The sequence below is a fragment of the Marmota marmota genome, unplaced genomic scaffold (assembly GCF_001458135.2).
Source record: "Marmota marmota marmota unplaced genomic scaffold, marMar, whole genome shotgun sequence".
Classification (NCBI taxonomy): domain Eukaryota; kingdom Metazoa; phylum Chordata; class Mammalia; order Rodentia; family Sciuridae; genus Marmota; species Marmota marmota.
The window spans coordinates 762,391-776,752 of NW_026000141.1; the positions used below are offsets into that span (position 1 = coordinate 762,391).

The window sequence follows — 14,362 nt, forward strand, 5'->3', positions numbered from 1 at the left end:
ACATTTCTAATGTGCCAATGGTGACTGGTTATGTCTCTAGGCAGAATGGTCACTGCTCAGGGGCCTAGATCCCCTAAACCCTGGGGCTTGGGGCCTTGTTTATTCATGCTTCAGACTCCTGCCTTCCTCAAAGGGCATTCATGTGTGTTAAACTCAGGAGATGAGAAATGAGAAAGCAAATGGAAGGTTCAGAGAACTACTTGTCTGCTAGGTAAAATCAAGAGTCATCAAGGGCTGGGGCTGTAGCTCAGTGGTAGAGCACTCGCCTTGCATGTAGGAGGCACTGGGTTCAATCCTCAGCATCACATAAAAATAAACAAATAAAACAAAGGCATGCTGTCCATCTACAATTACAAAAAAAAATAAATAAATAAAAGAGTCATCAGAGTCTGTGAGGATGGGTAAGGGCTGCTATGGCTCATAGTATGGGGGTGAGGAGCAGTACCAAGAACCCAACAGAGGCAAGGCTCTATGAGATGCCATCTCCTGCTCATCCCATCCACCAAACCCACCATAGAATTGGTGAGTGAATTCTCTTTGCTGGTGGGGACTGTGAGCAGATATTTTATCCCTGCAGAGCGGCCTTGCCTACCTGGAAGAGAGAGGACTAGTAAGAAGAATGGCAGTTGGCCATAATGAGGTATTAGGGAGAAATAAGGGGGACTCCAGGAGTTCAGCTGCAAGCTAGTGGCAGAAGCATTAAGGTAAAGAAGACCCTTGATCCAAGGTCATGGTCTTAGCAGGAACAAAGTTTGAACTTTCTATTTCCTATGAGAAACCCTTTTGGGAGACTGTTAACCAAGTGAGTTGTCCATAGTTTCTTATCACCAGGGAATCATGGAAAGGCTTGGAAAATGAAATCTACATGTTCATTTCTCAGACTTTCACATTGCATGTCAGCTAAGTAAAGATACAACTTCTGCAATAGGGAAAACAGCTAATATAATAAAACAATTTTCCACATTGTGTTGACCCTCTTCTCCACCCTTGGGAGTCCTATAATATTCAGAAAGAGACTCATATTTCATGGAGCTAAGTAGGGGAACATAGGGTAAGTCAGAAGCATATAAGAATGATCACTGAATGATCCAGTGGATATGAAATTAGGCTTAAGGTTGACAATATCATGATGTTGGAATGAAACCCTGAAAGATTGGACCACAAGCTTCCAGGATGAAGAAGGTTTACAGTTAGTTGATGGCTAGAGTTGTTTGATGATCATCCTGTAAAAGGAGGAAATTGAAATCGAAATGGGTGAAAAAGATATGAAAGAAATTAAACAAGTGAGAAAAGGCACCAAATTAGGCACAGAATCCGCATTCATTGATTGTCCTAAGGAAACTGTGTCAGAGATCAACTAAAGACAAGAATTGTGTATGGGACAGAATAAATCAGGGCAGAATGAATGTAACAAAATATCTACAAGTAAGGTTTAGCTTCCAGGAGGACTAAGAGCCCCCAGATTCTCCATCCCACAAGGCCCACTCCCTTCCTCTCTCAAGTGGCTCAGACAGTCATGAGCATCTCCAGCCCAAAGTCAGAGACACACTCTCAGGGGCCATGACAATGGGTTAGGGAACCTAAATATGCATCCCTATCTGTCTCTATTAGTCCTCTGTACCCCAGATGCTCACAGGGCCCCTTCTGAGTGTCCGCCTCATCAAGACCATGGCAAACGTACTCACCAGAGCTGCCAAGATGGAACTTGCAAACACAGGGAGTTCTGGAGTCAAAATGGGACAGAGAAAGGGGTCCTCCTGGAGCTTGATTATGGCCACCCCTGATCCCAAACCACAGCTTTAACATGCCTCAGCACTTAACTGACTCCAAGTCATGGATATAGAAGCTGAGACCATCCAATGACATATCAATGGCCTCAGTGGATACAGTGGCAGGATCTACCTCATCCAAAATCACTGTCCCAAGAATAACCTCCTCTTCATTTTAAAAATTGGTGTTTATGATGAGAATTTTCAACACAAAAAGAAAACAGGAATAATAATGACTCCTATGGTTCTCATCAACTACCTATCAACATTATCAATTCATGGATGATTTTGATCCACCCACAAAATTAACATCACCCTTACATGATATTTTGAAATAAATGCCAGACATCTTCTCTTTTCATCTGCAAATATTCCACTTCTGTTCTGGAAAGATGAGACATAACTAAAATATGATTATCTACCCTAAGCAGAAATTTTCAATGATATCTTAATATCAAAAGTCAATCAGGGACTCACAAAATCTCTCCCAAATATCATACATGTATTTATTTTGTTCTGAGTATAGTACTGTTGTTATAGTGCTGGTTCTTCCTCTGTGTGTAGGAAGCTGAAATGAGAGTTGAAAGGGTGCTTTCTGCATGTGGTCTTGACATCGTCATCTGCCATAGTCTCCACATCCCTCTGGTGGCTCCAGGACAGGCAGGAGCTAAGAGGAATGAGCTGTTGGTCCTGGTACTTTCTCAGGTTCCCACACAGCTCATGGCCTCCCAGAGTTGTCACTGAGGACTTCTGTTTCTTCCTTTCCCAAAAAGTGGTTCTTCCATGGAGAACATGAAAAGGTATAGTTGACATTTTGGTGAGGCCTTTTGCCAGGATGGTGGTTCCTGGGAAGGACATCGTGTAGTGGTCATCACTCAGTAAGGGTAACTTCCCTTCATGCAGGTTGCACAGATGCAGCTGGTTGGGGGAGGGTCAGGGCAAGGCAGAAAGGGGTTTTTGCACGAGTCTGTGTCATAGTGTTGGGTGTTCGGCGGAGGGACCAAGTTGACCGTCCTAGGTGAGTGATTTTTTTGTCCTCCTTTCTCTGCTCTCTCTAAGTTTGGGGACAATTTTCTGCTTCTTTATTCTTTGTCTGTGTCCTGTCTCTGTCCTGGGACAAGTATTCTCCCTGGATCTTAGTTCTGGGACACTGAACTCTACCCTATCTGTTCAGATGCTCGTGATTTTCTCAGTGGCTTGTAGGCAGATATTCAATCTCTGACTCCAGAGGCAGGGGACTGCACAGAATGACCTACTAAGATTCCATTGTCTGTCTGCCTGTCTCTCTGGGTTGGCATGCTGGTCCATAAGAAGTGCTCTGATCTGTTCTCCCTTGTTGGGCACTTTTTGGTCTAATTAGTTTGTAAGGGGATAAACTTCAGGCCCTATCTAAGGGCAAGAGGAAATAAAAGACATTGTGGGACTGAAAATGGTGAAATCAAAGACTTAGGACACTAAGGGAACAACATGTCATAACTCAGCTCAGGCACCCTGGACTGTAAACTCAGGATCAAAGGTCAGAAAGGAGGTAAGAGGTAGAAGGGACCCCAAGCCTTCAAGTAGTTCCAGGGACAGAGCCCAGACACACACTGGGTTTCAGGAAACTTAGGAGGAAGAAAAGAAGAGGAGACTCTGGATAACAGATAGGCAGGAGAAGAGTGACTGAAGATGAGAGTGGTGGAGGTAGGTCTCCACAGGGTACATGCTGCAGAAGCACAGGCTCCTGAGTTTACATATGAATAGGTCCCAATACAGGAAACCTACAGATATGACCTGTAAAAAGGAATTCTGGTCTCACTTTGCAAAAAGGAGGTGGGCCAAGCCAGACAGACAGACTTTGAGGAACAAAGATCCTTACCCACAGCAGAGACTCAAGAAGAAAAACATTAGGGTGAAAATGGGTTCCTTAGTAAAAACTCTGGCCCTCACTCATAATAAAGTTTCAGAGAACTCATAGAAAGAGACTACAGATGAACCAGAAAGGTGGCAGAAAGATGCATGGCAGGAAGGCATGGGTGACATATTTGTGACAAAGCCCAAGATCTAAGAGGTGCCAGGTAAGGTGATACACAGGTGTCCTGGGTTGTTTAAAGGCTATGAACATGGGGAATAGCTTGACGAATTCCCCAACACACTTCTATATCACACATGCTCCAACAGAGTCCCTGAACAAGAAGACCCTCCTCACACACTAAGTGTAGGGGCTTCCGGGTGGACACCAGAACACTGATCCCTTTTGTCTGGTCCATCTTGCAGGTCAGCCCAAGGCTGGGCCCTCGCTCACCCTGTTCCCACCCTCCTCTGAGGAGCTCCAGAGCAACAAGGCCACACTGGTGTGTCTGATCAACAACTTCTACCCGGGTGCCGTGACCGTGAACTGGAAGAAAGATGGCACCAAGGTCACCCAGGGCGTGCAGAACACTCAGCCCTCCAAACAGACCAACAATAAGTACATGGCCAGCAGCTACCTGACTCTGACAGCAGATGAGTGGAAATCTCATAATTCATTCACCTGCCAGGTCACTCATGAGGGGAGCACCGTGGAGAAGAGTGTGTCCCCTGCACAGTGTTCCTAGGTCCCAGACCCTCACTCCACCCTGGAGCTGAAAACCCCAGGGAAGCTTCTCTCCTCCCACCCCTACCATCCCAGCCCTTCTCCCTCAACCCAGAAACCCTCAATAAACATTCTCCTTTTCAACCAGAAAACATGGTCCTGTTTATTTTAGTTTACACACTTCCAATCTGAACTTTGGCCATCCCATCAGGTGTACACAATTAGACCTTGAGACCAAACAGCCAGGAAAGGCTCCTGACATTACCCTGGAAGATCCACAGGATTTTCTACAGCAAGGGAATGGCCCTCAGCAGGAACCCAGCCTGCATATTTTCACCTATCCACCCTGTGCTTGTTCCTCTTGTGCAGATTTGTTCACCTCCCCACTCCCAAGGATCAATCTCTCCTTGGATCCCCAAGGCCTCCGGGAGAATATGTGAGCTCCCTTCCCTGGAGCAGTCTGAACATCACTCCCCCCTCGAATATCTTTTCATCTAAGGTCTAAGCCCCCATCACTGAGGCCATCCCTTCTTTGTCTCCCTTCCCCCACCTGTAATCCCTGTCCTTGCTGCCTAGAGCCACTTGCTCTTTCTTCTGTGACCACCCTACTCCTACATCACTGGGGACACTGCCTGGACCCCATAGCACTGCCCACTTTTGGACCCATAGCAATTCTTAATAATATATTCAGTCCATGAGCCCTGCTGATTCATCCTACAGTCCCCTCTTGGTACCACTCATCTATGTGTGTCCCTCACTTTTCCAACTATTTTCCAGTCCCCTGAGAGGCAGGAATCAGTATTGCTTCTAATGGACCCACCATAGGTGCCCTAAGGTTGTCAGTGGGTTTAGTGTGTCCAAAGACAGTAGCCACATTCTGGGATTCTCCCATGTGCTTGTGTGCAAGCACCTTATTAATAACTTGGTGTAGGCTCCCTGCTGTTGAATCAACACACACACATAAACATATATGCCTGTGAACAAACACGCACCTTTCCACACAAAATGCATATAATAAGCTCATACACTTCCTTATACATTGTCATGTGGAGCACCTCTCTGAGAGAATCAGGAAGATTCCAGGTTTCAGGAGAGGCAGTAAGACCCCCTGGTGTCATGAAAACAGATCACCTAGTGTCCTGGAGTTCCAGGCTAATGGTCTCTGTGGTAGGCCACTCACCTTGGGGAAAGACATGAATTTTCTGTGCATTCCAAGAGTGACACAGAGGACAGGAGAAAGCTTGGGAAGGGCTGTACTCAGGGAGCAGCAGGTGACTTTGGAGAACTAGGGAGGTGCTTATTGAGGAGGACACTTCAGGGATTCCAAGCTGCCAGGTGTGAGTCCCCCTGTGAGTTCTACAGGTTAATGGGCCAGCACAAGGCAATGCATTGAGGGCCTGGTGCTGGGATCCCATTCTGTTCATGTCCTTCCCATGAGGCTTACCATGTGTGTCTCTAGGCTGTAGGTGCACCCAGTGATGGTGACAACATGAACAGAGGCTGACTGATTCATGCACAAAGGACATGGTGGAGCAGGTATGTGCACAGGTGAATGTGTAAGTCAGAAGGAGGTCAAGGGGAAAGCAGAGATACCTACACTTAGAGCTCATGGAATAAACTCAATTGGGAGCAAGGGAAATCTACCAATCACCACCCAGGAATCTGGGCCATTCCAGTTCTGAAGAAGCACCCTGCAATTCAAGGAGGGGCCACTCACAGAAACAAGAAACAAACAATGCACCTTCAGTACAGCCCAAACAAGGGCAAGGTCAATGAATGGAGCTCAGGAACCTGCAGCAGGACCTGGAACCTTGATGGGAAATGTGATTCTCTATCCAACCCCCAAATTCCCATTCATACTTTCATCCCTGTCAGTGCAGGAATCTGTAATCTTTGCCCTTCCTCCTCATCTGTCACTACCTCCTGGCTGAGGATATGGGGGCATACAGGAACCTTCTCATAAGTCCCAGTTGTACACAGAGTTCAGAGCTCCAGTATCTCTATATAGGAAATATGCTGCTCCCCACTTGCTGTTCCTCCTAATCTTCTTCCTCCTCCTGTTCCTGACATACTCAACACCAGCCCACCCAGGCCACCCAGCTTCTTCCCCGCAATACCATTAGCTGGGAACACTGATTTCACACACAGAAATCAAAAATAACAGAAATAATCAGTGTTAAATATTACCTTCTAGTTACATTCTTAAAATGGCTGCCATATATTTCCCTTAAATTAGGATCATCATTCATAAGATTTATATTGCTATTAGGATGTTGTATTATTAGAATATTACATGATGGGTATTTGTTCAGTATATTCTTGGGACATAATTTTGAGTATTCTCTGAATATTTAGGAGAGAACAATAAATCTTGGAAAACATGGGTGTATTTGAGTCATCAAATATCTCTATATATCTATATCTATATCTATATATAGAGAGAGATATTCATCCAATCAGTAATTTTAATATTTTCATATTTTTTTGGAAATTACAAAAAAATTATAAAGATGAGGAGAAAGTTATCCAGAACCCCATCACCTCATATAATTGCCATTAATTTTTCAAAAAATTTCTACACTTTCATTTTTCATATCATAATAAAAATATATAAATGAAATTAAATAAAATCCTTGCCATGACTCACAATGGTCAAATTCCACAGCCTCCAAAGAGGTGATGTTCTAGGTCAAGCAAAAGCCACCAAATCTCACCCACCCATGGCCTGAGCAGCCCCTGTGAAAGGAGGCTGAACCCTGGGCCTCTAGTGCAGCTGCAGGAGGGTCTGGGCCATGGTGCAAACAGGGGTTTATGTACAGATCTATGTCACAGTGTGCTGTGTTCGGCAGCGGGACCAAGTTGACCGTCCTTGGTGAGTTTTCCCTTCCACTCCCCTTTGGGCAAGGCTAAATTAGGGTAGATTTTTCTCTCCTTTCTAGCTTTTCTGGAGCTGAGGTTTCAACCTGTGCAGGAATCTGTTATTTTTTCCCCTCCTCATCTGCTTACTCAGTTTCTCCAGTCCATCCCCTATTCTTAGTTACTTTCTGGGGCAGGATAGAAATGACCATTTTCTGTACCCTGCTGGGAATTCTCTCTGGCCAAGGAACTCTCTCATGGAGTTTTCTTGTCTGAACTTCGGAATATCCACCCCCTCCATTTGCTGAGGTCTCTGAACCACAGGGTTCAGAGACACCAAGTGTCTCAGGCTAAAGCTCTAGGGATATGGGGTCTTTAAAGGGGGAGGGGAAGTGCTTGACCTCCCAGGGTCTATGCTCCATGGTCCCAGCTATGGCTGCTTCCACCCATTGAGGAGAGACTTAGACTGGGGACTTGGAATGAGGGAGAAGGAAATAGAAAGGAGACAGGGATGGAGAAAGAACTTTGTGTAGAAAGGTGAATCCAGTTGTTGGGTCCCTTCTCCTGCTGCCCCACTAGAGTTAGGATGCCTGGCCAGGGTGGGGTGAAGGACTCACAAGCTAAATGTGTCCACTCTCCATCCTACAACTGGAGGAGAGACCCAACAGAAGATTCCCAGGGAAGACATCCTGCTAGGCAGAGATAACAGGGACTGTTGGGACAGGAGATGTCCCAGGACTGACACATCCCCCAAGAACTTCAGATAATAGTGTGACACTTTAGAAGTCACAGCCCCAGGCTAAGTCCCAATTCCATGGAAACCCTCAATTTACTGGACTCCTTGGGATCCAGACACAGGGACTGTCACTTCCACTTGGGGTAGGCAGCCCAGAAGGGTCCTGTGGGCAGAGGCTGCAATAAGGGTGCCAGGGGAATGTGTGAGCATGAAATGGGCACTTTCTCTGTTTCTCCTTTTCCTAACAAGTGATTCTTCCATAGTGAAGAGAAATACATGCGGGTGATCTCTTAGTGAGGCTTTTTCTCAGGACAGGTGGCACCTTCCAAGAATGACACCATGTACTGGTCATCTTTCAGTGATTTTCACCTTCTTCTCATGAAGATGCCAGGTCTATCAGATGCTGCCTCCAGCACAGCTGAAGCTGGGTCTAAGGGGGTAGGGATAGGGCAGGGAGAGGTTTTTGCACAATCTTGTGTCACAGTGCTTTTGTGTTCGGCGGAGGGACCCGGCTGACAGTCCTGGGTGAGTGATTCCTTATTCCTCTTTCATTGTTATCCATGAAGATTGTAAGAGTTTCCCCTGGTTGTGTTCTTCTGTGTCTTGTCTCAGCCTGGGGTTAAACATTCTCCATGGAATTCGGCCCTGGGGCACTGAACTTTTCTTTTCTGTTCAGAACCCAGCAAAACTCAAATAGTACCCATCACCCTTCAGCTCTGACATCAGAGGAAAGGAACTGGACAGGATAACCTTTGGATACTCAGCTGTCTTTCTGTCTCTTTGTGGCATATTTTTTCCTAAGATGTGCTCTGTTGTTTCGTCTTCTGTTGGCCTAATCCCTTTCTGATGAACTGTGTGAGCACATGCACTGAGGCACTATCTTATGGGGAAGAGGGACCAGGTGCTGTGAGGAGCTGAAATTAGCTGAATTAGGAAAGAATTGGAACACCTAAGGCTGGGAAATCAGAGTAAGACTCAAGAATACAGAGCAAGAAACAAGGTAGGAGTTAGAAGGGATTCTTAAGCCTCCATTGGTTTCTAGGTTAAGGGCCCAGAGATGTATTGGGACTCATGAATCTTAGTCAAGAGAAAGAAAGGAGGAGAAGACTGTATATATGATGCTGGGTACACATTCACTGAAGGGCATGATATGGCAAAGTGAGCTCCTCAGAAGTATGAGATCCTGAACTTATAGAAAATAGTTCCCAGTGCAGAAAACCTGTATCTGGCCTGTAAACAAGGACTCTAACCTTGAGGCCATGCCAGACAGACAGACTTTTAGGAACAATGACCCTTACCCATGGCAGAGACTCAAGAGGAGACTCATAGGTGTGAAAATGGGCTCCTTAGTAAAAATACTAACCATCAGAGTCAAGGAATCAGGTCAGAACTGACCCATAATGGAATGCACTGGAATCCCAGAGAGCTCAGAGGACAGAAAGAGATGACAAATGGGTCAGAAAAGATGAAGGGGGAGTCAGGACAGGAATGCAAGGGTGATATATCTGTGTGAAAGGCTATGGTCTAAGAGGTGCCAGGTAAGGTGATACACAGGTGTCCTGGGTTGTTTAAAGGCTATGAACATGGGGAATAGCTTGACGAATTCCCCAACACACTTCTATATCACACATGCTCCAACAGAGTCCCTGAACAAGAAGACCCTCCTCACACACTAAGTGTAGGGGCTTCCGGGTGGACACCAGAACACTGATCCCTTTTGTCTGGTCCATCTTGCAGGTCAGCCCAAGGCTGGGCCCTCGCTCACCCTGTTCCCACCCTCCTCTGAGGAGCTCCAGAGCAACAAGGCCACACTGGTGTGTCTGATCAACAACTTCTACCCGGGTGCCGTGACCGTGAACTGGAAGAAAGATGGCACCAAGGTCACCCAGGGCGTGCAGAACACTCAGCCCTCCAAACAGACCAACAATAAGTACATGGCCAGCAGCTACCTGACTCTGACAGCAGATGAGTGGAAATCTCATAATTCATTCACCTGCCAGGTCACTCATGAGGGGAGCACCGTGGAGAAGAGTGTGTCCCCTGCACAGTGTTCCTAGGTCCCAGACCCTCACTCCACCCTGGAGCTGAAAACCCCAGGGAAGCTTCTCTCCTCCCACCCCTACCATCCCAGCCCTTCTCCCTCAACCCAGAAACCCTCAATAAACATTCTCCTTTTCAACCAGAAAACATGGTCCTGTTTATTTTAGTTTACACACTTCCAATCTGAACTTTGGCCATCCCATCAGGTGTACACAATTAGACCTTGAGACCAAACAGCCAGGAAAGGCTCCTGATATTTCCTTGGTAGATGCTTTCACTCTCACCCAAGCTCCACAGAATTTTCTACAGCAATGGAATGGCCCTCAGCTAGAACACAGCCTGCATATTTTCATCTATCCACCCTGTGCTTGCTCCTCTTGTGCAGACTTGTTCACCTCCCCATTCCCAGGATCAGTCTCTCCTTGGATCCCCAAGGCCTCCAGGAGAATATGTGAGTTCCCTTCCCTGGGACAGTCTGAACATCACTTCATCCTTGAATGTCCTTCCATCTCCAGTCTAAGCCCACATCACCAGAGTCCATCCCTTTTTTATCTCCCTTCCCCCACCTATAATCCCTGTCCTTACTGCCTGCAGCCACTTGCCTTTCCTTCCATGTCCATCCTGCTCCTCCCTCCCCAGGATACAGCCTTGGTCCCCATAATCCCTCTGAATATCACTCACGGAAAGGAATTATTAACCCCTAGATCCTGTTTACTTACTCCACACTCTTCTCTGTGTGCCCTGTTTGGCTATTTTTTCTTTTTCAAAGCCCCTCAGAGACATGGATCAGCTCTACTCTCTACCATCCCTTATGGCCAGCTCAATAGTTCCCTGTCTTTAGTTCTTCATGTTCAGCCATTCATGGCTAGTCAATGAGTGCTCCAGATTACAGTCAAGTGTTGAATTCCAGCCTTACATCTTGCATCAGTCTTTGAACTGACTCCTCTCATTTGGAGCTTTGTGTTAGTCCTATTAAACAGGTTATTGTCCTATTAAGCAGGTTATTGTCCTGGCAGCCCTACACAGTGGGGACCTGAGCTATGAGACAAATGAATGCACACGTGAAATCCCATGCATGCACCCACATATGTTACAGACATGAGCACATATACACACATTCTCTATTGTACATCCTTCTGGGGTTTAAAATGGGCACCCAGGACCCTCTTAGGTGCCTCAGTTCCACACAGGTCCCCAGCTCCACTTTCACTATGATATAAACAAGTCTCTCTCTTTTTGACCAGTACATTCTCCAAGATGAGCTGAGCTGGGGACACAGCCCCTTCCTAGACCAGACATTAGCAATGAAACCAGTTGTGAGGTACATTTATGCCTTCTCCCTATTCCACTCCCTTTTAGGTGGATGGATTCTATGAACCAAATACTGTGTGATTCCATGGAAGGAGGGGCCACCTCTTGACACTCTCTCATGTATTGTACCTGTCCTCTGAATAGGTGGCTAGCCCCTAGATTCACAGTACAGCTGTAGGTGGGTCTGAGACTGATGATAGGAGGGGCTGGAGTTCAGGTCTGCACTCCTGTGCTGTGCGTGCAGAAGAAGCATGTAGCTAACCATTCTTGCTGAATCTTTCTGTTTCCCTTGTCTTTGGGGTTCAGGATGAAATCTAGGTAGATTTTTCTCTTTTCTGTCTTGTGAGCACTGAAGTCTAAATTTATCTGGAGGTCTGTAAACTTTCTCTTCCTTATCTTGCCCCTCACCTCCTCCAATATGTCCCATCTTCTCAGGTTCCTTTTGGCACAGGATAGGATGATTCAAGTGACCCCTTTTTGCTTCTTGCTCAGGCATCACTGTGATTCCATCTTTCTCTCCAGTGAACATTCTTCCCTGAATGGATGAATGGATGTCTACTTTCTTTCTTTGGGTCTCTTATCCTTGGGGCCCAAGGTAATAGGGCAGTAGTTTGGGCCCCCAAGACTATCAGGTGTAGGAGGGAGGAAGGGAAGTGCTCAAAGGATAATCCCCCAAGGTCTTGGCTATGGGATGCCTTCAACCTAGGGAGAAGATCTTTCGGACTGGGACTCAAAGAGATGATGAAGGAAATAAAAGGTGGTAAGGATGTGGAAAGAATTTCCTTTGAGAAGATGGACATACAGCCAGATGCAACGGCAAATGCCTGTAATCCCAAAATTCAGGAGGCTAAGGCAGGAGGATAACAAATTCAAAGCCAGCCTGAGAAAATTAGCTAGGCCCTAAGCAACTTAGCAAGACCCTGTCTCCAATTTTTAAAAAAATAATAATAAAATAAAAAGGGCTATAGATGTGGCATTGTGGTTAAGCCCATTTGGATTCAAGCACTGGTAGAAGAGAGGGAGGGAGAGAAAGGTGGGCATAACTGCTGCGTACCACCTCCTCCCTCAGCACAAGCAGGACACCATAGACATGATGGAGCTCAGGACACACAGGCCCAAATGTTGGCAACTTCCCATCCTATAACTGAAGGAGAGACACCAGAAAGAATCTCCTGACCAGAAACTCCTGAAAAAGACAGGTGACAGGGATAGGCCTGTGTCAGGCAGGACCTCCTAGGACAGAGAAATCTTCCACCACAAATTCACATGGGAGGGAAGCCTCTTAGAATTAACATAGACCCAATCTCTAAACAGGAAAGACTCCAGAAACTGAAGCCCTCAATCCACTGGACTCTCTGGAATTCGGACTCTGAGTCTCATGCCCCCTCTCCCACCAAGGCAGCCCTAGAAGCTTCTCTACAGGGAGATAGAGCAGGGTCTGCAATGATGGTGCTTTGATAATCAGAAATCTTCTCTATCTCCATTTCTCTTAACACACATTCATTTGCAACTTCCCTGAGATTCTTACTTTGTAGAGGGAAGAATTCTGGCACCCAGGAGGCAAGTAGCCCAGAGAAGAAGTTCACAGTCTCTTGGAGCATCAGATGGAAAACAGTAGTCAGAAGGACTTGGGACTCACTTCTCTCTCCTTCCTCTTTTTCTTCCTCCCAGTACATGGCCCCCAACTGTCTGGGTCCTTACTATATGGAGCTAACCATGTCTGGGACCTCCTGAAATAGTTTCTTTCTCCACCCTGGTCAGGTCACTGTACCTCATGTCCCCTCTTCCTTCAGCATAGAAACTCTGCTCTGGGATGGACTCCTGGAATCCTCTCCTCCTCTTTGCCCAACTCAGCTCCTACCCACATATAGCCCCTCCCCATCACTCCTGAGAACAAGACAGTCCACAGAATTCAGAGCACACCAATGCCATTGACTTCTAAACTCTTAAATTCAGAGCCCACCTCAATTCATTATCCAATGGTAGGTTTGGGTACAAAAGAGAAATAGGAGGAAGCTAAGAAGAAAACTGCCACACAAAAGGCCTTCCAAGAACTTTGGACACTTGCCAGCAATGAGCTCCTAACTCCCAGGGAACCAAGGAAATGCCTCATAATTTCTATGAGGTTAAACAAAGACATTGCTGGGTGAAACTGAGACAGGGCATCTTGTACCTCAATTAGAGGTGGAGACATGTTTTATCTGAGGCTTCAACACTGAGAAGACTTGGGTTCTGCCATACACCCAGGTGAACAATCCATGGCCCCAGAACATAGTGATTCTCTAAAGTGTGTGGCACAGAAGGTCACCTGCCATCTTCTTTTGTTGAGGGGGAAGTCATTATTTATTGGGAGTATTTCATTCAATTGTGGACATCAGCAGGAAAAGTAGGTCCTGTATTGGGACTTTCTCTGTGAGACAGTGACTAGCAGGGTTGGAGATCCAGCCTCTCTCTGACCATGAAGGGATGGTGAGTCTGTGGCCCAGGCCCACCCTACCACTCATGCAGTCCCTGAACTCCAGTCTCTTTACTCTACCATGGAAGTTAGCAGGGTTAGGGCTCAGGGCCTAGGGTCAGGCCTGTGTCACCATGGGCAGGGGCTATGGAGGGGCCACAATGAGTGCCCCGCTCCTGTTGGAATTTTCTGTGGCTACTGAAATAGATCACTGCAATACAGTGGCTCAAAAAGCAACATTGATTTATTATCTCACAGGCCTGGAGGTCAGAAGTCCAAAATGCATCCTGGGGATCTAGAACCAAGGTGTTGACAGGGCCAGACTCCTTCTAGGGACTCAAGAAGTGTCCATTTCCTGACTTTTTCCAGCTCTTAGAGGATACCACATTCCTAGACTCCTGATCCCTTCCTACAATTTCAAAGCCAGCTATGCAGCACCTACAAATCTCTCTTCCTGTCTTTCTCTTCCCTTCTCCCCTCCTTCTCTTCTCTTCTCTCTCTGCCCCCACTCTCTCTCTCTCCTCTCCTTCCATTCCCACATTCCTTATCTTATTCTGACCTCCCATCTCCCTCTTTTCCTTATAAAGACCCTACCTTGGACCCACCCAGATAATTTGGGATAATACCCCATCTCAGGTCCC

At 46.5% G+C, this 14,362-nt stretch overlaps 1 protein-coding gene and 1 gene segment (V, D, J or C); both read left to right on the forward strand.

The window, feature by feature from the left end:
• The window catches only part of LOC107159024, a 587,419-nt gene extending 582,944 nt beyond the window's left edge, over nucleotides 1-4,475 (forward strand). Inside the window, 2 exon segments of the V gene segment in view lie at nucleotides 2,750-2,787; nucleotides 4,026-4,475. Coding sequence covers nucleotides 2,750-2,787; nucleotides 4,026-4,345 — 358 coding nt within the window.
• Nucleotides 1-10,102, forward strand: part of LOC107159025 (immunoglobulin lambda-1 light chain-like) — a 738,922-nt gene extending 728,820 nt beyond the window's left edge. For 21 of the 39 annotated variants that reach the window (XM_048785833.1, XM_048785797.1, XM_048785807.1 and 18 more), the window contains 2 exons: nucleotides 7,158-7,195; nucleotides 9,653-10,102. In XM_048785833.1, the coding sequence (XP_048641790.1) occupies nucleotides 7,158-7,195; nucleotides 9,653-9,972 (358 nt within the window). In that variant the 3' untranslated portion in view covers nucleotides 9,973-10,102. Of the gene's footprint in view, nucleotides 1-688; nucleotides 705-7,155; nucleotides 7,196-8,399; nucleotides 8,441-9,652 lie in introns of all 39 variants that reach the window. The other 18 variants (XM_048785829.1, XM_048785830.1, XM_048785832.1 and 15 more) reach the window with 3 other exon arrangements.
• The last annotated feature ends 4,260 nt before the right edge of the window (nucleotides 10,103-14,362 follow it).